This window comes from Mustela nivalis (genome assembly GCF_964662115.1).
Source record: "Mustela nivalis genome assembly, chromosome: 19".
NCBI classification, from domain to species: Eukaryota; Metazoa; Chordata; class Mammalia; order Carnivora; family Mustelidae; genus Mustela; species Mustela nivalis.
This window is the reverse complement of record NC_139038.1, coordinates 9483978-9507425: the sequence shown is the minus strand read 5'-3', so window position 1 is coordinate 9507425 and position 23448 is coordinate 9483978. Positions and strand designations below refer to the sequence as shown.

The window sequence follows — 23448 nt, the reverse complement described above, 5'->3', positions numbered from 1 at the left end:
CTGGGGCCGAGAGGCTGGGACCCCTTGGGGACACCCGCCCCAGACCTAATGTCCCACACCCATGGCGCAGCCCCCCACCCCATCCCTAGGCCCAGGGGGGGGGGGTGGCGTTGAAGTCATTCTGTGCCTTCTGCAGACATGCCCTGGGATCAGGAGCACCCCAACCTACCAAGATGGGTGGTTAGCACTGGTCGCAGAGCTGTCTTAGCTGTGCCAAGCGAGGCATCGGGGGTGCTCGTTTCCAGCTCCTCAAACAACCTTCTCTTGCCCGTGCAAAGACATCAGCTGCGTCGAGGAGGGACCACCAAGTATTTCTGAGCACCGACTGCGTCCTGGGCTCCGGAGCAGGTGTCTGCCGTCGCAGACCTCACAGTCTCCTAAGGGCGAATGTACTTACCTCCACTGAACTATGCACTTAAAAATGATTAAGAGGGTAAATGTGTGTATTTTTGCCATGATTTTAAAATTGGAAACCCCACAAATTGATAACCTTAATGCTTCTGGGGTTCAAAGTTCGAACTGGATTTTATGGGACTAAAATCAGGGTGTTGGCAGAGCTGCGTTCTTCCTGGAGACGGGGGTGGGGGGGGATCCGTTTTCCTGCTTCTAGAGATCGCCTCATTCCTTGGCTAGCAGCCCCTGCCTTAGTCTTCAAAGCACAAAGCTTCGACCCTGTTTCTGTCCTCATACTGCCTTCTCTCCCCCTGTCCCTCCTGCCTCCTTAAAAGGACCCTCATGATTCCATCGGCTCAGGATAATCCCAAGATTCCTAATTTAAGCACATTGGCAAAGTCCCTTTTGCTACATAGGGTAACATTTACATGGGATTTGGGGATTAGGACATGGACACCTGTGGGGGGCCGTTATTCTGTCTCCCCCAGGGGAAATAAGCTGGTAAAAGAGGGACTGAGGAAGATTCTCAGCGAACAGGACACATGGGGTGCACCTTGGCTCTTCTGAGTTGTTTTTTTCTCTTTAAGATTTACTTATTTATTTGGGGGGAGCACACAGAGAAGGAAAGGGAGAAGCAGACTCCCCAGTGAGCAGGGAGCCCGATGCGAGGCTCGATCCCGGGACCCTAGGATCGTGACCTGAGCGGAAGGCAGATGCTTAACCGACTGAGCCACCCAAGTGTCCCATGATTTACTTTTGATTTTTTATTATTTATTTTATTTTATTTTATTTTTAAGCAGACTCTCTGCTGAGCAGGGAGTCCCACGCAGGACTTGATCCCAGGACCTGGGGATTGCGACCTGAGCTGAAGGTCGCAGCTTAACCAACTGAGCCAAGCAGGCAACCCTGATTTACTTTTTAAAAAACCATCCCCAGGGTCACCTGGGTGGCTCAGTTAGTTAAGCATCTGACTCTTTGTTTTGGCTCATATAGGGATCTAACCAGTCATACGATCAAGCCCCACGTCAGGCTCCAAGCTCTCCAGGGAGTCTGCTTGAAGATTCTCTCCCTCGGCTCCTTAGCCCCTTCTCCCTTCCCCTGCCCCCTGCGCTTGCTCTTGCTCTCTCTCTACAATAAATAAATAAATAAATCTTAAAAAACAAACAAACCAAAAAAACAACCAAAAAACGTCAAAACACCCATGAAGCCGGATAGGGAGTGAGAGGCAGAGCCAACAGCATTTGCTCGTGGATTTGATCTGAAAACATCCACACTGATGTGTGTGTTTTCTGTCCCAAAGCCTGAAAGTCTGGCACCTGAAGAGCCAGACACTCTTCAGGAGGACTGAGGATACTTGGTGGAACCAGAGACAGAGGCGTCCCTGGGTAGCACGTTGGAGGCCTAGAAGTCTCTTAGCAGACCAAGGGCAAAATGGATAGAACAAAAACGATTCACAGTCCCTCGGTGCCCCATCCTCGAGCCTGCTGCTAATGAAGGCTCTGCTTTGCTCATTCCGGTTTTCTGTCCCCTGAGCTTAAGAGGTCTTGGGGTTTTCTGGAGAGATAATTGGAAGAAAAACGAGGAGGAGGCAGAATCAGAGAGATAGACTGTTGGAGGCTCCCTTGACTGTAGGGTGTGTGAAATCCCTACAATTCTCTCCAATCCAGCCACGAAGCCTGCCTCGACTGTACTCCCGGCCAATTCCAGGCCCTAGCAGAGGCAGGACCTGAGTTAGAAATTGCCTTTGCCATTCAACTGAATTACCCAGGGCCCTCCCCAGACCTCAGCTTCCTCATCGGTGGAATGGGCATAAGCACAAATAAGGCAGTGCGTGCGCGTGCGTGTGAAAGAGTTCTGTAAACTGCAACACCGTAATCTTTCGGCGTCTGGAGCGGAGCCCACGAGATCCAAACCCGCGCCCCGCAAGCGGACGCGGCCCGGGCACCTGCGCGAGGTCCCAGCCCTTTGCACACCAGAGGGCGCCGTTCCGACTCCCCGTGGCCTTGCGCGACTGGATTGGGCGGCTCGGCGCGGGGCGGGGCTTCGGGGAGGCGGGGCTTCCGGCCGCCTCCGCCGCTGTTGCCAGGGGAGACAGCCGCAGGGAGGCGGAAGGAGCCGAGGAGCAGCCGGCGCCGAGAAGGGGCGCGGGAGCGACGGCGGCCATGGCGGCCTCGGAGCCCGGGTACCGGAGCTGGTCCTTGTGTCCCGAGGTGCCGTCCGCCACCTTCTTCACCGCGCTGCTCTCGCTGCTGGTGTCCGGGCCCCGCCTGTTCCTGCTGCAGCCTCCCCTGGCGCCGTCGGGGCTCTCGCTGCGCTCCGAGGCCCTGCGCAACTGGCAAGGTGAGCAGGGGCGGGGCCGGGCCGCGGGGCGCCCCCCGCTTCCCCGCACCTCGCCGGGCCCCGGGCTCCGGGCTCCGGCCTCCCCGCGCCCGCGCCGTCGGGCCTCACCGCCAGCCACGCCGCCCGCGCCATCGTCCTCCCCGCCCGGAGGACCGGCCTCGCGTCCCGCGGCTTTGTCCCTCCGGAGTCGCACCCCCGTCATCGCTGTGGTCCTCCCCTGCCCGAAATCGCCCCCCCTTTCCCGCGCCACAGCCCTGGTGGAGGCCCCGCGTCCGTTCGCTTCGTTCGCCCATGCTCGCTCCCCGAGAAGGGTTCGTCTGCTCCCGCTCCCGGTCACATACACACCGACGTCTGCAGGGGGGCCTGACCCCCACCCCCACCGCCCTGCCCCGCACCCCGGGAACAGTGTTTCTCTCCTTCGTCGACACGCTTGAGCATCGTCTGTGGCTACCCCTGGAAGCGTCCCGGCCTCTTTTGGGGTTTAGAACGTCTTCTGCTTCCTCTTAAGTGTGCATCTTAACCCTGACTCCCATTCCCAACTCCCCAACAAGGAGACGTCTTGTGCCTTAGGAAACAGGTGTTTGTGTAATCTGCGGCTGAGAAATTTTGCAGATCAATTCAGGAGAAACACCGGCCCGCGAGAGACATCCCTGGGCTCTGTCTCTTCCCCCCTTCATTTCTGGGGAGGAAAATGGGAAAGCTTTATCCCTTTTGTTATTTCGCAAAGCACACTCAGGAGCATTAATGTCCATCCCAGTGACGTAGTAGGCTTTGTTATTCGCCAGCATTTGGGTGAAAACAGGCTTTAATGCGGGGGAGTCGCAGAGCTATCAAGTCATGCAATTGAGACGGCAACAGGTTTTGTTTTGTTTTGTTTTGTTTTGCTTACTGTGTGATGTTTTGGAACTGGAGCCTTGGGGGTGTCGAATACCCAAACCCTATAGAGTTGCTTCTAGAATCTTCACATTCATGCTTTGGGATTTCACTCTGTAATTGGAATGATTTCTCAAGTACTCTTGAGATGGTGCAGCCTTACGGAGAAGGCCGAGGTAGTTCGTAGCCTGCCTCCCTGCTCAGACCGTTCTCCCCAACGTAGATACGCAGAGCATACCCCCCTAAACAAACACAAAATGCGTCAACTGAGCTCCCCTCTCCCCGCTTTAGTTCACAGCTTCTCTGACTGGGGTTCATGGGCGTGGGAGTATTGGACATGTAAGAGACCTTCCAAGGCCTCTGCTGTGATCCTGTTATTTGACGATGAAGACACTAACGCTGACAGGCCTGTGACTGGACTGAACCCTCCGCCAGCCTGGACGTGACCGAGCCAAGATGCCATGGCTTAGCCTTTCCACCCCCAAGGTTCAATATTACTGCGGCATCACCAGTCACCTCCTCCATTTTAGCGTTTTGGCCTGCGGGGACATAAGAGAGAGACACGAGTGAGTTTCTTGGCAGTCGTACTGCGTCTCAGGCCCCGCTGTACCTGTAAGATCGGATAAGCGCCTTCAAGAAAGACATCTGCGTTCTCTATCTTCTTAGTGGTAGTTTTACGGTCTTTTTAGGTACAAAATAATTCATGGTCCCTTTTTTCTTCCTCTGAACAGCCCCTATGGAAGGAGAGGTCAGGATTACAGCCGAGGAGACTGGCACAAAGAGTGTTAAGTGACACCCACTCAGTCCACCCCTGAAGCTGTTACAATTAATTAATCCTCAAACTGCCCGGTGAGATAGGTCAGTATGCAAACCTTTAAAAAAAAAAAAAAAAAAAGGGATTCTAAAGCACATTACCAATTCAAACACGATCCCATGCTAAAAAGGGTTCTATTTCTTTCCCCCCACGTGGAAGCCAGTCACGGACTTGCTCCAGGTCCGGGAAAGAGCAAGGATTGGATGTTCACAGCTCTGCTTTGAGTCTTGGGTCCTCCACTGTTGCCCCCCACTGCCTGTCGTGGCTCCTGGCTGATTTTTGGCCGCACCGACAGCCAGCTACGCCCCCTTTCCGAGGTGGGTTGTAACCTGGCTCGCCCTCCTTAGAGCCCCTCTGCTGCCAGGCCTCTAACCCTGCTCCCCCTGCAGTTTACAGGCTGGTGACGTACATCTTCGTCTATGAGAACCCGGTCTCCCTGCTCTGCGGCGCTATTGTCATCTGGCGCTTTGCTGGCAATTTCGAGAGAACCGTGGGCACCGTCCGCCACTGCTTCTTCACCGTGATCTTCGCCATCTTCTCCGCCATCATCTTCCTGTCGTTTGAAGCTGTGTCATCGCTGTCGAAGCTGGGGGAGGTGGAAGATGCCAGAGGTTTCACCCCCGTGGCTTTTGCCATGCTGGGAGTCAACTCTGTCCGCTCTCGGATGAGAAGGGCCCTGGTCTTCGGCGTGGTTGTGCCCTCGATGCTAGTGCCGTGGCTGCTCCTGTGCGCCTCCTGGCTCATTCCCCAGACCTCATTCCTCAGTAATGTCTGTGGACTCGGAATTGGGCTAACGTGTATCCTTTCCAGAAGGGAACTGGAGGGTGGTGACATGCCAAAGCGTGAACCAGGGTGGAGGGTCTGGGGGTTCGTAGCTAGAACCGTGGGCTCAGATGTAGGTAATCTAGATTCGAGCTTCAGCTTTGAAAACCACGTGGTCTCGGGTGGGTCACTTCCCCTCTAGGCCAGAATTGCCCCAACTGGAAAACCATCAACATAAGTAGCTATCTCCTCACCCCAGCTTAGCACTGCCACTTTGAAATACTCTGATTGGGGGTTTTTTTCCCCTCGTAACTGAAGTGTAAACCTACATTTGGCGAATTACGGTAAGAAGCTTCACTGAAAGAGTCGGAAAGACCCATGAGCCAGAAATCTACCATGAAAGGAAGAGGACACGGGTTTGTTTGCTTTGGTTTGGTTTGATTTAGTCTGTCAGAAAAGGATTTCTTTAGAGATAGGCTTTTATGGGTGATTAGAAACTGAAGCTAAACAACATCCCTTGTGTAAGTATTCTGGCAGTGACGGCTGGCGGCGAGTGGCAGGGGAGGTTGGAGGTTGGAGTTCTGAAGTTGGTGTGTTACTTTTTTTTTTTTTTTTAAGATTTTATTTATTTTTTTTTTAGAGAGGGAGAAGAAGGGTGGGGGGAGGAGCAGAGGGAGAGGGACAAGCAGACTCTGCACTGAGCACTGAGCCCAACGTGGAGCTCAGTCCCACGACCCTGAGATCATGACCTGAGCAGAAATCAGGAGTCGGACACTTAACTGAATGAGCCACCCAGGCACTCCTCTTTATGATATTAAAAAAAAAATTTTTTTTAAATATTTTTTATTTATTTGGCAGATAGAGATCACAAGTAGGCAGAGAGGCAGGCAGAGAGAAAGGGGGAAGCAGGCTCTCCAAAGAGCAGAGAGCCTGAAGTGGCGCTCGATCCCAGGACCCTGGGATCATGACCCGAGCTGAAGGCAGAGGCTTAACCCACTGAGCCACCCAGGCGCCCCCCACAAAAAAATGTTTTTAAGTAATCTCTACACCTAGCATGAGGCTTGAACTCACAAGCCCAAGATTAAGAGTCACACACTCTATTGACTGAGCCAGCCAGGAGCCCTAATGTGAGTTCCTTTTTTTTTATTTTTATTTTTTTTTTAAAGATTTTATTTATTTATTTGACAGACAAGATCACAAGTAGGCAGAGAGGCAGGCAGAGAGAGAGAGAGAGAGAGGAGGAAGCAGACTCCCTGCTGAGCAGAGAGAGCCCGATGCGGGACTCGATCCCAGGACCCTGAGATCATGACCTGAGCCGAAGGCAGCAGCTTAACCCACTGAGCCACCCAGGCGCCCAGGTTCCTTTTTTTAAATACCAGAATTGGTAGTGTTGGAGGTTGAATAAGGTACGTTCCCGAAATCTCTTTCAATCTGTGATTCTGTAAGCTATCAGGGTAGGCAGTGTGTAAATACACATTGATCACATAGTTTGTTTATCTTGTTCTAAAATTTTTATTTTGTTAATTTTGTACCTTTTTTTTCTAATAAGAAATCTAAAGCTATGAACTCCCCTGTACACACCACTCTGGCTGCATCCCACACATTTTGATGTTATATTTTTATGTTGACGTAGAAGTATTTTCCAAGTTTCCTTGGGATTTCTTTGATCCAAGGGTTATTTACAAATGAGTTTCTTAATTTCTCAGTTTTAGGTGATTTTTCAGATTTCCTTTTGTTGATGATTTCTAATTTCCTTTCATGCGGTCAGAGAACTTTCTTTTTCAGATTTTTCTGGCCCAGCATTTGATATATCTTGGTGAATGTTCTGTGTGTACTTAAAAAAGAATGGACATTCTGCAGTTGGTGGGTGTCATGTTCAATGTATGTCCCTTAGGTCAAGGTGTTGACACTGTTTTAGCCTTCTATACAGTTACCCTTGTTCTGTCAGTTACTGGAAGGGGACTATTGAAATCTCCAACTAAAATTGTGGATTTGTGTGTCTTGTCCTTTCAATTCTTCTCAGTCTAGTATTTTGAAGTTCTATGACTGGATGCATACACATTTAGGATTATTATGTCATCTCAGTGAACTCACCTTTTATTATTGTGAAATGGACCATTTTAATCTCTGGTAATATTCTTTGCTCTAAAGTCTTTGTTTTCTGACATTACTATGTAGTTACTCGAGCTTTCTTTCTTAAAATGAGGATTTATGTGGTATCTCTTGTTCCATCTTTGTATTTCTCACATGTCTGTGTCCTTGTATTTAAAACATGTTTCTTGTACACAGCATGTGGTTAGCTCTCCAATCTGATCTTCTTTGCCTTTTAAATGGGATGTTTAGCTCATGTACATTTAGTATAATTATTGATGTGGTTGGGGTTAAGTCTTGCCCTTTGTTTTCTCTTTGTTCCTTTTTCCTTCTTTTCTGACTCAGTTGAGTATTTTTCTAGTTGTATTTTTTTTTAAGATGTTTTTATTTATTTGAAGTAGGGGAAGCAAAGAGGGAGAGGGAAACTCAAGCGGACTGTGCACTGAGCACAGAGCCCAACACGGGGCTTGATCTCACGATCCTGAGGTCAGACCTGAGCTGTAACCAAGACCTGGACATGTAGCAGACTGAGCCACCCAGGTGCCCTTTCAGTATTTCGTTTTTTAAAGATAGGCTCTTACAGGTTTGCTCTATTTGCTATTAACTATACCTTTTTGTCTTATTTTTTAGTGGTTGCTCTAGAGGTTCCAGTACACATTTTTAGTTTATCAGAGACTACTTTTGGATAATATACCACTTAGTATATAATTTAAGAATCTCACAGAATTGTATTTCTGTTTTTCTTGTTCCATCCTTTGTGGTGTTGTCTGCGTTTTATTTCTGCTGCTATCACATGTAAACCTCATAGTACATCACTATTACTTTTGTTTAAACAGTCAATTATGTATTTCTTAATTTAAAAAAGTAACATTTACCCACAGATTTACCATTTCTAATTCTCTTCATTCTTTTTATTTTTTTTTTTTTAAGATTTTCTTTGGAAGAGAAGGAAAGCGAGAGAGTGAGCGCAAGTGGGGCAGGGGCAGAGGCAGACTCCCCATTGAGCAGGGAGCCCGAGGTAGGGCCCGATGCCGACCCTGGGATCATGACCTGCGCCAAAGGCTTAACTGACTGAGCCACCCAGGCCCCCTTCTAATTCTCTTCATTCTTTTGTGTGGATCCAAGTTTCCATCTGGTATCATTTTCCACTTGCCTGAAGAACCTCACTTAACATTTCTTGTACAACGGGTATGCTGGGGACAAATTCAGCTTTGGGTTCTAAAAAATGCCTTTATTTCACTAAATACAGAATTCTGGCCTTCTCTGATCTTCCTTCACTTTTGAAGATGTCATTGCATGACTTAATGGTTTGTATCATTTTCTCATGAGACATCAGTAGTCATTCTTACTATTTTCCATACATAATTCATTGTTTTTCTCTGACTCCTTTCACTATTTTTTTATCACTGGTTTTCAGCTATTTAATTATCGTACACCTTTGTGGTGATATTCTTTGCGTTGGCCTTGCTTGGAGTTGATCATTGGATCTCGGATCTTTGAATGTAGAGTTTTCATCTAGTCTAAAAGATTAGCATCACTATGTCTCCAAGATTTTTTTTCCTATCCTGTTTCCTCCTCTCCTTCTAGGGTACCAATTACACATGCATTAGACTACTTAGTATTGTTCAGTGTTTGCTGTCCAAAGTGTGAAGACAGTTGCGTAAAACACTGTCTGGCTTACAGTTATCTATGGGGGGTGGACTAGTCTGGTACCAGGACTTAGTCAGAGTCAGAAACAGAATTGATTATTAAGAGCATTCCGAAGTCAGCAGCCGGGACAACTTCGGACTTCCTCGCAGCCCTGGTTGTCACTGGAAATCAGTCTTTGGAAATAATACTGCCCTCCCTGAGAGGCCATAGAAGCGTGCGGGGGCATTTTTGGGTATCACAGTGGCCAGGTGCTGCTGCCACTTGGTGGCTCGTGACTGGGGCCACCGAATGTCCAGTACTGAGTGGACCAGTCTCACCAGCAGACTCGTCTTGATCAGACTGCCAGTAGCATCCAGTGGAGATCACGGCCTCCAGGAACAGCTCCTGGGGCTTCCTTACCTTCTCTGCACCACTGCCCTCCGCCAGCTGCTGCCGCTCACACTGCAGGGTTCCGCACGCACCTCTCCTCCCGGGGAAAGCCTTCTCGATCTCCCTACGCTCGGTGAGGGTCCCCAGCCTGCTGTTGCCGAGATAAGCTATGGCTTATCACCACTTCCTCTGTCCCAAAGACTTACTCATTGTCTGGCGCTCATTCCTCAGTTCCTGGTGTATCACAGGTGTTCAGTAAGTGTTTGTCAAAGGGATGGATAGATGGATGGACGGACAGACGAAAGCTGACGATCGTCAGAAAGACGAAAGTCTTTATGGCCGCCTCGGGGGTGGCAGGTTGACACAGGTTGGATGACCTCCGATCACTTCCGGGGGGTGGTGACCATGTGGGGAAAGTACTGCCAGCGAGTCCCACTTGAGGCTCACTTGGTCGCATCGAGGCAGGGTGCCTTCAGTCTGGGGACAAGCGGACAAGAAACTGTCAGTACCCTGCGGAGGGTATCGAGACCGCCTCCATCCTCGACTGCTGGGCCTTGTTCCCTCTGAGGGGCAGGGGACAGAAGCGCGACCTTTGGTTTCCCCCGAGCGTCAGTGTCCGCATAGTATAGAGTGAGTGCTCATCCCCCTGTGGGATAAACGTGGGAACGTGGGTGCTACGGGGACGTGTCCGCCCTCCTCCTGTGAGTTGCCTCAGTTTTACTTAACACGCCGACCTCAGACGGCCTCACCTACTGCTACTCCATCGACCTCTCCGAGCGTGTCGCGCTGAAGCTCGACCAGAAGTTCCCCTTCAGCCTCATGAGGAGGATTTCGGTGTTCAAGTACATCTCGGGCTCTTCGGCCGAAAGAAGGGCAGCCCACAGCCGGAAGTAAGTTGCAGAAATCTCTTTTAAAGATTTTATGTATTTATTTGACAGAGAGAGCACAAGTAGGCAGAGAGGCAGGCAGAAAGAGAGGGAAGCAGGCTCCCCGCTGAGCAGAGAGCCCGATGCGGGGCTCGATCCCAGGACCCTGAGATCATGACCTGAGCCGAAGGCAGCAGCTTAACCCACTGAGCCACCCAGGCGTCCAAGTTGCAGGACTCTTAGTACTTATTCTTGAAGCTGTTCCAGGGCCTGTAGAGAGAGTGTAGAATGTCGTGGGGAAAGGGAACAGGGTGCGGATGGTCCTGGGCCTGGAATGTCCTCGCACAGATGTCTCCCAAGCATTCTGGATCCTGCCTGGCTGCATCTGAAGTAGGCACTGAGCCGAAAGGGGAAAGGGAAGGCATCTCAAGTGCTCCTGTATCCACCGAGTGGCGTGGGACAGACGGTGGGAGGGAGAGGCGCCACCGAGCGTGTCACCAGCCCTCGTTGCTGCCAAGCAGAGCACGTCAGTGAGAAGCCGCCCGTCTGCACGGCCGACCAGGCAGCTTGGACGTGAGGCCGCGCAGGAGCTGGGGGGTGGCGTGTTCCTGGCCGCCTGGCAAGAGAAGGCCGGGTGTCAGGTCTTGCAGTCCAGGTTCGCTAACTGCGGGAGCTGCTAGGCCAGCCGCCCAGGCTCACGCAGCCTCAGTCGGTCCTAGCGCAGAGGAGGCCCAAGGAGGACAGGAGCGTCTTGAGGTAACGCAGAGGCAGGAGAGCCCCGTCCACAGCTAGGGTCTCTTCTTCCGGGTCCTGTTCACCCCCTTTCTGCTGTTCCCCACCTCCGGCCTCTTGTGCCCTTCCCTGGGGGCAGCCGTGCTGGGACCTCTCCACGCAGGAGACTCTCTTTCCTTCGGGGTCCCCGCAACAGAAGGGACACCTGTGAAGTTCAGGTGCTTGGCGGGCGGCCCTCTTCTGCCTTCAGCCAGCTGTGGGATAGGGTCTGCGCTCCACGCCGGCCCGGGTGCAAGATTTTGGCTGAATTGATGTTTGTAGCTTATTTGAGGAGGTGGGCACCCCCAGCCTTGATCAGCTCAGGGCCTTTGACCTTGACTTCAAAGGCGGGGGACCTCAGGGGCTGGGGTATGGGGGTACTGGGAGAACCAGAAATGACACCCGCACCCAATTTCAGGCACGTGATCCCTGGTGTCAAAATACGTGGGAGACTGTGGAAATTTAGTTAGAGGAGTATTGAAGCTTTTAGGCTTTTAATTGTTCTCATAGGCTCAAGAGGGGACTTCAGGGGTCCTTGGGTGCAAACTCGCCCCCTGTGAAGGAGCCTCCTCTCAGACAGCTGAGGGTGGTCCCCTGACCTCCACTTACGCCCCTGTCCTGGCTGGAGGCTCATCGCCAAGGCAGCTCTTGATGAGAAAGTCCTTCCACGCACAGCCGCAGCTGCCCTGCTGCACCTGGGACATGTCCGTGCCAGGTCGGGTGCCTTCTCATCGTGCCGGACAGATCTGGGGCAGGGAGGTGGTGACCCTTCAGGGCCTTCCGTGCCCCTCACATGGCGTGGTATACGCTCCCTCATCATCCTGGCCTGCCCCAGGCCCCCAGAACAGAGCATGACGTCTCGGCGGGCCCAGCAGTGGGACACAGGCGTCACAACACGCGTGTCTGCTTTGACACTTACACAGCGGTCTGGACGCTTTTGCCTCCCGGAGGCTTCTGGTGAACTTCTGGTAATCCAGATTCTCTGCGTTTTCAAGAGTCGCAGAAGAAGTGAGATGTTAATGTTAACTGCTCTGTTCCTGTACTTAACGCAGCTGATTTGATGGGTTTTTGTTTGTAAGATTGACTGACTGATTTTAGAGAGGGGGAGGGGGAGAGGCAGAGGGAGAGAGACCCTCACACAGACTCCCTGCCAAGCATGAAGCTGGCCGGGGTCTCCTGAGATTGTGACCTGAGTCGAAACCAAGAGTCAGATGCCCAACTGACTGAGCCACCCACGTATCCCCTTAAGCGGCTCATTTGTCAAGTCAGGTTTTAGCTGAACTGTGCGTGGATTCGGTCCAGTCCCCTAACAAACACCAGTGGTGTTGGCGGTTGTTCTCCATATTTAAAACTCTGTGCAGAGGCTCAGAGGACAAAACCCACAGGCTGTGTCTCCATTTGTGGTCCCAGCCACACGTGTCTGTGGCGGGTGTGGGGGGAGGGTGCTGGTTCTTTCATCTTCAAATGGGCAGCTGCACACATCTGGCTCATCGGTTCATGCCGGTCGGGACTTGGAGCTGTGAGTCTTCACTCCCAAAGCCACAGGTAGAAACCTCACAGCAGACGAGGCCTGGGCCCAAGCCCTGTGTTACCCCCATTCGAGCCCTCTTGCCCTCCCTCCCACAGAAGTTGGCCCGTTCTCCTTGGGTAGCATCGCCGAGCTGGTCACAGACACAGTGACCGCTGCGAGCAGGTCCCGTCTCCATCTGGGGGACAAACTACTGTGAACAGTTATGCCTCAGGTGGCCTCAGTCACGAGCGCCGTGTCCCCTGATCCTCCCGGCTTACCGTGGGACTGTGAGTGGGCCCTCCCCTCTCGGGGGATGCTTTCTCACCGGGTGAGCTTAACCGGTCTCCTCGCTTGGTGCTTGGAGCTAGTTGCAGCAAATCTCCAGAGCAGGTTGTCACACAGAGTGGTCCAGTGACCCGAGCCTTGCTCACGTCCAGTGACTGCTGGGGCCTGGGCATTGCCGGCGGAGTGACCATCTTCTCTTGTTCCGTTCCAGGCTGAACCCTGTGCCCGGCTCCTACCCCACACAGAGTGGCCACCCTCACCTGTCCCCGAGCCACCCTGTCGCCCAGATGCAGCACGCCAGTGGCCAGAAACTAGCTGCCTGGCCGGCTTGCTCTCCTGGCCACATGCCCAGCCTGCCTCCGTACCAGCCAGCCTCCGGCCTGTGTTACGTACAGAACCATTTTGGCACAACCCCCAACTCCTCCGGCGTCTACCCGGCTTCCGCGGGTGCCTCCCTGGGGGTCCAGCCCCCCGCCCCCCTCAACTGCCCTGGCACTGTGTATTCTGGGGCGCTGGCCACGACGGCGGCTGCAGGCTCCAAGGAGTGCTCGAGGGTCCTGATCCCCTGAAAGAATTTCTAGGGAAGTTGTCCTGCATCTTGGCGTTCTGAAGAAGGTCCTCTCTGAGCGGAGCCAAGATTTCTCTTGACAAAAAATTATTTATCGAACACCTCTATGTGCCGGGCTCTGTGTCGAGTATTTTGATATATATCCCTGTGGCAGTCGTCACGACCGCTTGTGAAGTGCATTGGATTGTCCCCACTTTACAGATGCAGAGGGCAAGGCGCTCCGTGATTAGGTCCCGTAGTTCCGTAGCGGCCCAGCTGGGCTCCTTGGCTCCCACCCGCCACGCCGCCTCCCGAACGCCTAGGAGAAGAGCACCCTGGGGTGGTCCGTGGCTGCCAGGGGCTCGTTCTAGCTCTGCATTTCCTGCCTGTCTTCGTGCGTGGTGCTCTTGGTTCTAGTGTCCGTGTGTCTGTGTGTGCCCTTCAGGAGCTCCTAGCTCAGCAGTCCTGGGGCCCATGTCGTGTCACCCCCCCCACCATGGACCCCCCCCATTGCCTTCTGCCCCAGGAGTGGTGAGGCGGGCCATTGCGAACCGCGGTGGCCTGCTGGTGGCACCACAGTGTTGATTACCTTTGTATAAAGAACCCACCTCCAACCTGCGTGTGGTGTGTGCTGTCTCTGGGATCCGGCTGGGTGAGAGAGAGCAGAGTTGGGAGTTTGGGGGCAGCAGTGTCGGGTGTGATGGTGAAGACAAGTAGATCAGCTTGAGCCAGGCCGACGACCTCCACCCAGTGGAGATGGGACATGGGGTGGGGGGTGAGTGGCGCAGGTGCTGGGGTAGCTGAAGAGGGAAACGGGAAGCTTGGACAGCCCTGGGATTGGCAACAGCGGGGACCACTGCTGCCCCCTAGTGGGCACCTCCAAGCTGGGACCGCACGAGGAGGGCTGCGTGGCATGACCTCATCCTGGTCATGAAGCCAGAGGCTCTGAGAAGAGGCCGGGCCCTCTGCCCGTCGTCTCATTTACCATCTGACCTACCGTCAGGGCTTCCCGTGGACCAGGTCTGCCAGAGCCCACTGGCAAACTAGCCCAGGAAATGGAGTTGGCAGGGTCGGCCCCTCTGACACAGGGCAGATGGAGGACAGGAATGTGCTTCTGAGCCCACAGGCACCTGCCCGGCCTGAGAAGCATGACTTCTGGTCAACCAGACGTCGGCTGGAGCTCCCCAAAGCGGCCAAGAAAGCCCGCAGACTGGCCGCAGGTGGTGTCATAGACCTTACGATGTGTGATCTTCGTCTGTTCCATAAGCTGGATGGCCAGCTCTGGGCTGGCTTTTTAGTAGGTCCTGAGTATCACAGTGAGTAAGACACACCCACAGGTGCTCCCAGCCCAGGGAGGGCCAGATGGTGACGGGCACACACCTGGGTGGCCTGCCCTGGGGGAGGGGGAGGGGGGAGTGACCGTCAAGTAGGATTCCCCGGCCGGGAGCTGGGTGCCCCGACGGCAGCTGAGAGTCGTCTGTAGTCCCCGAGCAAGTCTGGCAGGGCCCAGCCTGGGGCATCTGTTCTCCAAGCACACTGGGCACCAGTCCCTCAGGGTCACTCGGTGCGTACAGGCTGCTCTGTGTGCCTCAACACTTTCCAGTCCTGGTCTGTATCCAGAAGCAAGTGAGGGGACCATCTGCTCCCAGCCTGACAGGGTCACTTCCCTTGCCTCTGGCCTGCCTGCCTGTGGACACCATGGGCCATGGGTATGGTCGGGCTGGAGAGCCCCATCCTGGGTCCCCGAGTCACACAGCTGGGAGGGGCCTCCGTGGTCATTCAGTGCAACCATCTCCACCCCTGTTTTACTCGTGGTTTCTGCAGACCTGGTCTAGCAGAGCAGCCGCCAGCAGCCCCCGGCAATGGCTGCTCTGATTCCAAGTCTGTGCGTTTTCTGGAACTTTCCCTGGTTTGGCCGCAGTTCTCCACTGGCAGCCCAGAGCCAGGGTAGAGGAGGGCATTTCCCCCACAATAAACAATAAGCGCGATTTACTTTCTAGGGCCTGGAGCGGATCGCAAGCCCTTCCCCTTTGACCTGTTGAATGCAACACTGGGGCGCCCGCTGTCAGTGGGCATTGAGCTGTGCTGAGGCTCGGGCTGGGACTAGAGACTCCGGTGAAGGTGCTCAGTAGATAGTTACTGGGTGGATAAATGAGCAGGTGGTCTCTGCCCTTGGGGAGCTCGGGGCTGGGAGTGATGGCCAAACATGGACTTGAAACTCAACGCTCTTTGGGCACTAGTTGGAGGCCCCCAGACCAGTCTAGAGAGCTGGAAACCAGTTGGATCCCAAGCGCACACCCTTCTGTTTGGGGAGAGGGAGGAAGGGAGACACTAACCGTGACCATTGTTAGGAAAAGGAAAAATACAGCACGTTCAGCTTAAGGGAAAGCCATTATTCCCTGCTCACTAGAGACCTCTCTTCTATCCCTGGGCAAAGCAGGACTCCCTGCCTCCAGAGAAGCTTCCAGACCTTGTCTAGTTTCCCTGCTTGGTCAGCAGGGGGCAGCCTCCACAAACGTCCCCTGGAGTGGGCCGCTCTCTGGAGGCTGGGGGTCCAGGAGTTTCCCTCCTGGCTGGCTTCTGTCCTCTGAGGATCTCAGATCTGCAGATAACAGATCGGGCTTCTGTCCTCAGATCTGCAGGTAATGCCAACCGGAGAGCTGTGAGAGGCTTCCTTCCCTCACACACCCGTGCCGCCTCCTTTCAGTTAGTGAACGCTGAGAGCTACTGCTGAGGTCCAAGCCTGGGTTAGGCTCTGGGGACCTGAAGGTGGAAAAGAACCAGCCCTGCCTTTGGCGCACTCACAGTTGGTTAAGGGAGATGTGATTTATAGACCTGGAGTGAGAGACAGACCCATCTGGGGAGTCAGAGAAGACCCTCCTGAGAGGTAACTGAGCAAGGGCCGGCATCAGGCGGACAGAGGGCTACACCCTCAGCGAAGACCAGAAGGTGAGGCTCCACTAGCCCCCTCCAGGGCCGGGGGGAGCATGTGAGTATGGATGCCGACAGGGCAGTGGACAAGAGATGGTTGCAGTAGCCAGAGCTGGACATGGTGAGAGCCTGCTTGAGGCCGCTCAGATGGAAAGAGCCGAGAACGCAAAGCATCACTCCGCTTCTCCCACCTGAAGCCTGGTGCTCCTGCCCTGCCTGAAGGTGCCCGCTCACTCCTGCTCAACGGGGTGGGATGGGGATCCCCAGAGTCGGCTGGGAAACAGGACAATGCTGTAGGATACCTCAAGCATGAGAGGTGGGGGCGGGGGAGAAGGGGGAGCTGGCCTCCGAGCTGGGTGCTGGACCTGGGGCTCCTGAGACCCACAGGGGCCCCTCCCCAGGCCTCCATCGCAGGGTGCTTCCCGAGTCTGATGTGCCAGTCCACACCTGGACAGATGCCAGCTGCAAAAGCAGGGCCCCAACCTGGACCCAGAGCTGGACTCCTCTGGAACCACCCCACCATCTCCAGAGCACAGGCCGCCGGACACCTTGCTGCAGGGTCCCTTTGTGAGCCTAGAGCCCCTCCCCAGGAAAGATCTCCAAGGGCTGCCTGCCCAACCCTGCCCTTGAGCCATGGCCAAGTCACTTCCTAAGGCTGCCTCCATATTCGAACTCCTTCTCCTGGGGGCCTAGCTACAGCCCCGCCGAGGAGCCCAAGGCCAGGTTGGCTGTCCAAGAGGGGGCGCTGGGACGGTTCCAGCTTCCCCCGTGCACCTGTTGGTGGGAACCGCAAAGGGCAGACGCACGCGCATGCGCGCGCACACCCTACACAGGCACGCTTCAGCAGACGCGGCATTTTGAACTCACATACCTGGGCTCTCCCCCACATCAGTTCAAACAGGTTGGTTTGCAAAGTGCACACATATGTGGTTAAGGCGCATACCTAGACGTATTCATACCCGTTCGTGCACAAAGTCTCGCACGAGCCCATCGGTGCACAAGTACACACTGTATACACGTTGCTTCCTGGGTGGGGACCCGCTAACCCTCTCGTCCCCCTGCCGTGCCCAATCTGACCCTAGCCTATCTCCCCGGCCTTCTCTCCGACCACCCTCACGCCTTTCCCCCACCCCCCTGCTGCCGGTACTGACCAGCAGAACCGGTACTGGTGGGAATTGACCAGGCGACCGGCAGGAAGCATCTGAAAATGAGCAAACTCTTCAGAAACAGGCACGGCCACTTGTGGCTTGTGATGAGCAGGGCACTAGGAAAGCCCTCCCGGCCCAAACCTCCCCTTCCGTGTGCCTCTCTTGCACTGCCCGGAATGCGACCATCAGAGGCCCATTCCTGTGAATCGGGCTCCTAGAGCTTCATCCCTAATGAGACGCTGGCAAAGACCCGGGTCCAGAGCTCACACTGCGCCCAGAAATGTACGGCACAGAAAGGGGAACTTCTTTGGCTAAGGACACACAGTGAATCTGTGACGGGGCCAGCAGAGAACCCAGGTTCCCCGACTCTTGTCTCTGTTCTGCTGTTCTGGTCGCTGGTTGGAGGAGTGGGCTGGCAGACAGCCGGGACCACAGGCGGGGACTCTCTTGGGGCCCAGCTGAGCCTGCTGGAGTGTGTTGACGCCAGGAGCCCAGGCAGAGAGACCGGGGGCCTGGTGCTCACAGGGCATCCCAGGGCCTTCTTCCAACAGACCCACCCGCTGTGGCGGGCGGTGGCATTGGTGTGGGGGAGCACTCCAAACCCTTTGGGGGGAGGGGGACTCTGTGGAGGGACCCCTTCTCCCACCAGGCTGGGCCAGGCCCTGGCCGAACTGCAGCCTGGGATCTCCCTGGGGAGCAGTGAGCAGAGAGGGCCCCTCCTGAGCCCGGATGGGACTGCCCTCTGCTGCCCCCCACTCCCGTAATCCCGGCCCCTCGCAGAGACCAGCCCCACCTCCACTCAGGCTCCTGAAGAGAGATTTCGGCAGAGGCCATAAGGGCACAAGAGAAACATTCTCTTCCCTAGACCCTGGTCCTGCCCCCTGCCCCATGCAGGGCCACACCCCCATACCCTCCGCAGAGCCCAGGCCTCACCCAGGAAGAAGCAGACCAGGGTGTTGGGGAGCACAGGGTGGCCCCCTGCACATGAGACCACAGCAGCCCACCCACCGCCGAGGCAAGCGTCCCCTCCCCAGGGCCCGCGCTTCAGTCTCCCCCCACCCCGACCCCAGCCTCCTGGCCCAGATTCAAGCGTGCCCAGCCCCCAGCACCCCTCAGTTAGTGCTGTGGACTGAACCATGTTCCTCAGAAAGATATGTTGAAGACCCAACCCTGGTCCCTGTGAACGTGATCTTCTTTGGAAGTAAGGTCCTTGCAGATGTCACTTAGTTAAGACAGGTCACACTGGAGTACGGCGGGTCCTAAATCTGGTCACTGGCATCCTTGTAAGAAGCGTACGTGGGGACACAGGGACCGAGAGACGCAGGGAAAGGGCAGCCCTGTGAAGACAGAGGCAGAGATTGGAGGACGAGTCTACAAGCCAAGGAACGCCCAGGATTTCTGGAAGGCTCCAGAAGCCAAGAAGAGGCAAGGGACAGATTCCTTCCTAGAGCCTTCAGAGGATGCACGGCCCTGTCAGTGCCTCAATTTGGGGCTTCTGACCTTCAGAATGATGAGACAAAACATTTCTGCTACGTGAAGCCAGCCCGGGGTGATTTGTTACAGCAGCGTTGGGAGACGAAGACAGGCTCCCCAGGTGCCTGCATTCGGCCCATCCCCGTCCTGCACAGAACCCCAGGAGCCTCCCCAAGCTGACACCCCAGGCCCTCACCCCACCCCTGGCCACCTCCCTGCTTGGCTCCGCAGCAGCCTCTCATCGCGGGAGAAAGAGGAGAAGGGGAAGCGGAAGAGAAGTGACATTTTGAGCTTGGGTGACTGGCAGCCTGCGGGGAATGGGAAGGCTGGAAGAGAAAGGTGGTCTCCGGGCAGGGGTGGGGAGAGGAGGTTTTGCCACTTAGGTCTGATTGTGTAATCCCCAGGGGTGTGCAGGCAGAGATGATGGTAGGACCCGGCCCGTGCTGAGTCTTCAGACCCCATCCTGAGGACTGGTGCCATTAAGGCCCAAGGGAGGCTCTCTGATCAGGAGGCAGGGGCGTGGGAGTTGGGGGGGCGAGGCTCCATCTGCTCTCTCTGGCTACAGGGGCAAGTCACTGGGCTTCTCTGAGCCTCAGGTCCTCGTCTGGAAAGAGAGAGCTTTGTGCCTGCCCCGCTGGAGGGAGATTATCGATGCAAATGAAGGGGGGGGTGAAAAATGGTTCTTTCTAGAGTTCAGCTTGCAGGCGGGTACGGCTCCTGGCTGACCTCCTGTCCCCCTACCGGCAGAGGAGAAATAGGAGGCATGAGAGGCCGGGACAGAGATGCCTGCTGGGCTGTGCATTCAACAAACAGCCCCTGCTGGGGGCAGACAGGCTCTGGCAGCTGTGACAAACTGGGCCATTCATGGTGGCCGTCTCCAGATAGGTGTCTGTCCACTTGCCCCCATGATCTCCTGGGGACCAGGACGGGACCACCTGGCAAAGCCTGCGTCCACTCATTCACTGAACATCTGCTGAACACCTACTGTGTACCAGGCACCATTCCAGGCGTGGGGATGTGGCAGGAGAGAGGGGGCCAATGTCCGCTTACCTTCAAGGAGCTTAAGGATGTGCGTGTGTGTGTGTGTGTGTGTGTGTGTGTGTGTGTGTGTCTGGGGGGCCAGGGAGGGAAAGCTAGTCAGCAAACAGACAAACAAGAAACCTTGAACTAGTGATAGCACAGAGCCCGGCATCAAAGCTGGGTGACGACACAGAGAATGGCAACTGTAGATCAGAGAAGGCCTCCTGGAGGAGGCTCCATCTCTGCTGGGACCTGAAGGAATCCGAGGAGCAGCCACCAGAGGGTCAGGGGGAAGAATGTTCCAGGGAGACGGAGGAACAAGAGCAGGAGGCCGGGGATGCGCTCAGGATGGGACAGAATGGTGAGGCGTGAAGTATACAGCAGGCGCTCAGTCAGTGCTTATTGCCCTGGGAATCGCATATGGCTTAGGAGGCTCTGCTCCTGCTGATGGCTTGGTGCTCTGAGCCCGCCTGGCCAAGGATCATAGCTGCTCGGAGCCTGAGCCCTGGCAGTGGCCATCCTGACCCTTTCACCTCTCCCTACCTACCCCCCTCCCCACTCCCCTTCTCCTTCCTTCCTTCCTTCTCTCACCAAATAGCACCTGAGCACCTGCTATCTCTTGGGCCTCATCCCACGCGCTGGGGATGCAAAGACGGCAGGGCTTGGTCCCAGTGGGTTCCGGTGAGGGAGACAGAACTACGGCAGCCCCGGGAGGCTCCGGGAGAGACGTCCGCCCACGTCGTGCAGAGCGCGGCGCAGTGGCCAGCCAGCCCCCGCAGGACCCACAGGAGGCGTCCCAGAGGAGGTGATCCCTGAACCTGGCCCAGGCGGGGGGGCGGGGGCAGAGCAGACCTCCCCAAAATCGACTGAAGAGACGGGTGTTCCGGGACGAGGGACGAGCGTGTGTCAGGGTGGGGGTGTTCAGCCTGGCTGGACCAGAAAGGGTCCGCAGGGGCATGTGGTCGTGGAGAGGCCAAGTGGGAAGGGTTCTTGGGCTCCAACTAAGGGCCTGGATTTAATGCTGCAGGTAGAGGAGACCGCTGGGACCCTTCCCTACTTGTTTTACGGTGCTGGGGTCCGAGGGAAGACGCACAAATCCACCGAGCGATAGAGCGGGCTGAGGCTGCCTCGGTGCACCCAGGGCTCCGGGAACCCTCGGAGGGAGGGTGTTTAGGGACAGAACAAGGTCCAACCACAGGCCTGAAATCTTTGCCAAAGGGCGAAACAGCTCTCTGGGTGTCCCGTGGGTTGGGCCAGCCAGGGGCGTTCCTGTGGTTGGCAGAGAAGAAATCTAAAACCCTTGACCCTCCTGTTTGTTTTTTGTTGGTCTCCACGCCCAGGTGTGGCCCCTCTCTAAGTCTCAGGGCTCTGGGTGCACAGAAGGGTCACCTGGCCTCAGAGGTGGTCTGACTGTCCTGGACGTAAGGCCGAAGCCCCGGTCCCACCTGCCCCAAACTCCCTGTCCCTGCTGTCCTAGAGAGATCCCGAGGGCTCTGCTGCTGGGGATGGGGGGTGGGGGCAGGGTGAAGCTCTCTGTCACCATGGCCATGAGTGCTGGGAGCCCACAGAGCCCAAGTCCCTCCCTGTCCTGTAAGGGAAGACAGCTGGCCCCAACCGCAGGTGTCAAATCCCGCTAATCTGGTTTCCCTTCTTACCTGGGATGCAAGGAGGGAGCCTCTCCTGGGGCCTGGGTAGGGGGAGGGCGGTGGTTCCCAGTACCAGCACCCCATCGGCCTTTCTTCCCTGGGGTCACCCCATCCTGGGCAGGGAAAGAGCGTTCGTGTGAGTGTGGCAGCCTAGGGACGTCCGAAGTGGCTGTGTCCCTGTGTGCGTGTTCAACGTGGGAGCAGGCGGACAAGTTCGAAGGTGCAGGTGACACAGCACAGTGACTCACCTACTGGAACATTCTTCTGGTGGGAAAGCCCCTTGTGCAGGCTGGCTCGGCCTAGGGGTCCTGATGGCTGTGCCAGAAAGACCCTCCAATCCCCACCCTGGTCCCAAGAGGAAAGAAGCCTGTCCCGCAGTTGCACGGGGCACAGAGGAAAGTCCCACACACCAGCCTCCCTTTCGGCCCAGAGACTGCGTCCCCTGGAAGCGGCTCCCACCCAGGCCTCTGGAGCCACTACAGCTCAGTCCGTCCTGGTGTCCGCAGGCCCTCTGGGAGGTTTGAGGTGTCCCTGCCTGCCTGGAGTTCAGCCTCGAGCCCTCCTGCGGCAATCCCTCCCTCGAAGGCCCTGGTCCCCTCCTTCCCCAAGGGCGCTGGGCCCTCCTGGAGGCTTCCGCACCTGGAAGAGGGTCAGCTTTCCTGAGAACCAGAGTCTCGCAGGAGTCAGGTTGCCGTGGGCTGCAGGGAGAAGGCGGCTGGAGCTCAGGTTGCCACTCACCCTGGGAGGCTCTGGGCGGTGTTACGTAACGGTGCCGGCCCTCTCCGGGGGCTGGGAGCCCGGTCTCAGGGCTTTCGGCGATCCTGAGCCTGTCATCCCAACCTGGGACCATCTTACAGATGAGCATACTGATGCTCAAGGAAGGCTGTGACGTGGCTGGTAAAGGCAGAGTCTTAATGAACCCTGGGGAGATGCCCCGTATCTAGAAGAGCGCCCTGTGATTTGTCCCCCCCTCCCCTGCTTTCTTCCTTGTGGAAACTACCTACCAGCTACTGACTTTGTATGGATGAAGTCTTTCCACAGAGCCAGCCCCCGGAACCTCCTGTCCTCTGCCCCCCACCTGGCATGGCATGGAATGCTCTGGAAAAGGGAATGAGGAGCATGAGGCCAAGGCAAGGGTGCCGCGCCTGCTTCCTTCAGCACCAAGTGAGCACACCCCGGGCTCCCTTTCTAACCATCTCACTGCACACACAGCTCTTCAACCATGGGGTTGGCCCCCTGCTCCCTGCCGTCAGGGACTCCTAGGCTGGAACACGAGCTCCAGAAAGAAGAGTAAGCTGGGTTCCCTGAATAGCCACCTAAAACAGGGGTGTCATCTGACCCCAGGGGGCCTTGTAAGGTCACCGCAAAGGCCACGCCATGAATCTTTAACCTGCCCAGCTCTAGAACCATCTCCAGAGGGCCACAGCCTAGAGACATCCCCGACTCTGGAGAGATCCCCATGGGGCACGTTGGCCGTTGGCTGGCCAGGAGGCCAGAGTAGCCCCCCCGGGCACAGGCTCCTGTCTGTGGTCGGGCTCTCCGGCCTTGGCACCCAGGCACTCAGGCCCCAGGCCCTGCCACTGACAAGCTGTATCACCTTGTGCAAGTCACCCCAGTCCTCACTGTGCCTCAGTTTCCCCCCATGTAAGACAGGGATTATAATCACCTCCTGCGGTGTGTCGCAACAAGTTTGTCTGTGTGAAAACGCTCTGTGAGCCGCAAAGAGAGGTAGACAAAGGTGCGGGTCACAAGGCTGGGGGGCACCCCACATCATTGGTAATGATAACCTTCCCTACTCTAGGGAGGGACAGCAGGGGAGCAAGATCACGGAGCTCTTGGTGCCTGCGTGAGCTGTCTCTTGCCATATAACAAGGGATCCCAGATCCCAGCAGCCTGAAAAACCAGATATATATTACCTTGCAGTTGCTGTGGGTCAGAAGAATTGGGAGCACCTTCTCC

At 55.7% G+C, this 23448-nt stretch overlaps 1 protein-coding gene and 1 long non-coding RNA gene across 4 annotated transcripts; one reads left to right on the top strand and one right to left on the bottom strand.

Moving 5' to 3' along the window:
- The first annotated feature begins 2463 nt into the window (after window positions 1-2463).
- On the top strand, window positions 2464-13885 carry RHBDD2 (rhomboid domain containing 2). Of its 3 annotated transcripts, none has more exons than XM_082712605.1 (5): window positions 4338-4464; window positions 4584-4737; window positions 4810-5217; window positions 10032-10182; window positions 12936-13885. In XM_082712605.1, the coding sequence occupies exons 3-5, from the start codon at window positions 5055-5057 to the stop codon at window positions 13291-13293; spliced, it is 672 nt and encodes a 223-aa protein (XP_082568731.1). In that variant the 5' UTR covers window positions 4338-4464; window positions 4584-4737; window positions 4810-5054; the 3' UTR covers window positions 13294-13885. The 3 variants fall into 3 exon arrangements, with proteins under 3 accessions (XP_082568730.1, XP_082568731.1, XP_082568732.1); XM_082712606.1 differs by having other exon boundaries at window positions 4404-4464; window positions 4580-4737; XM_082712604.1 differs by lacking the exons at window positions 4338-4464; window positions 4584-4737 and adding an exon at window positions 2464-2733.
- A 3515-nt stretch (window positions 13886-17400) lies between these two features.
- On the bottom strand, window positions 17401-23162 carry LOC309853982. Its single transcript, XR_014306036.1, has 3 exons — window positions 22129-23162; window positions 21499-21602; window positions 17401-18687 (listed from the first exon to the last, which is right to left on the bottom strand). It is a non-coding gene; the product is annotated as an uncharacterized lncRNA (long non-coding RNA).
- Between the last annotated feature and the right edge of the window lie 286 nt (window positions 23163-23448).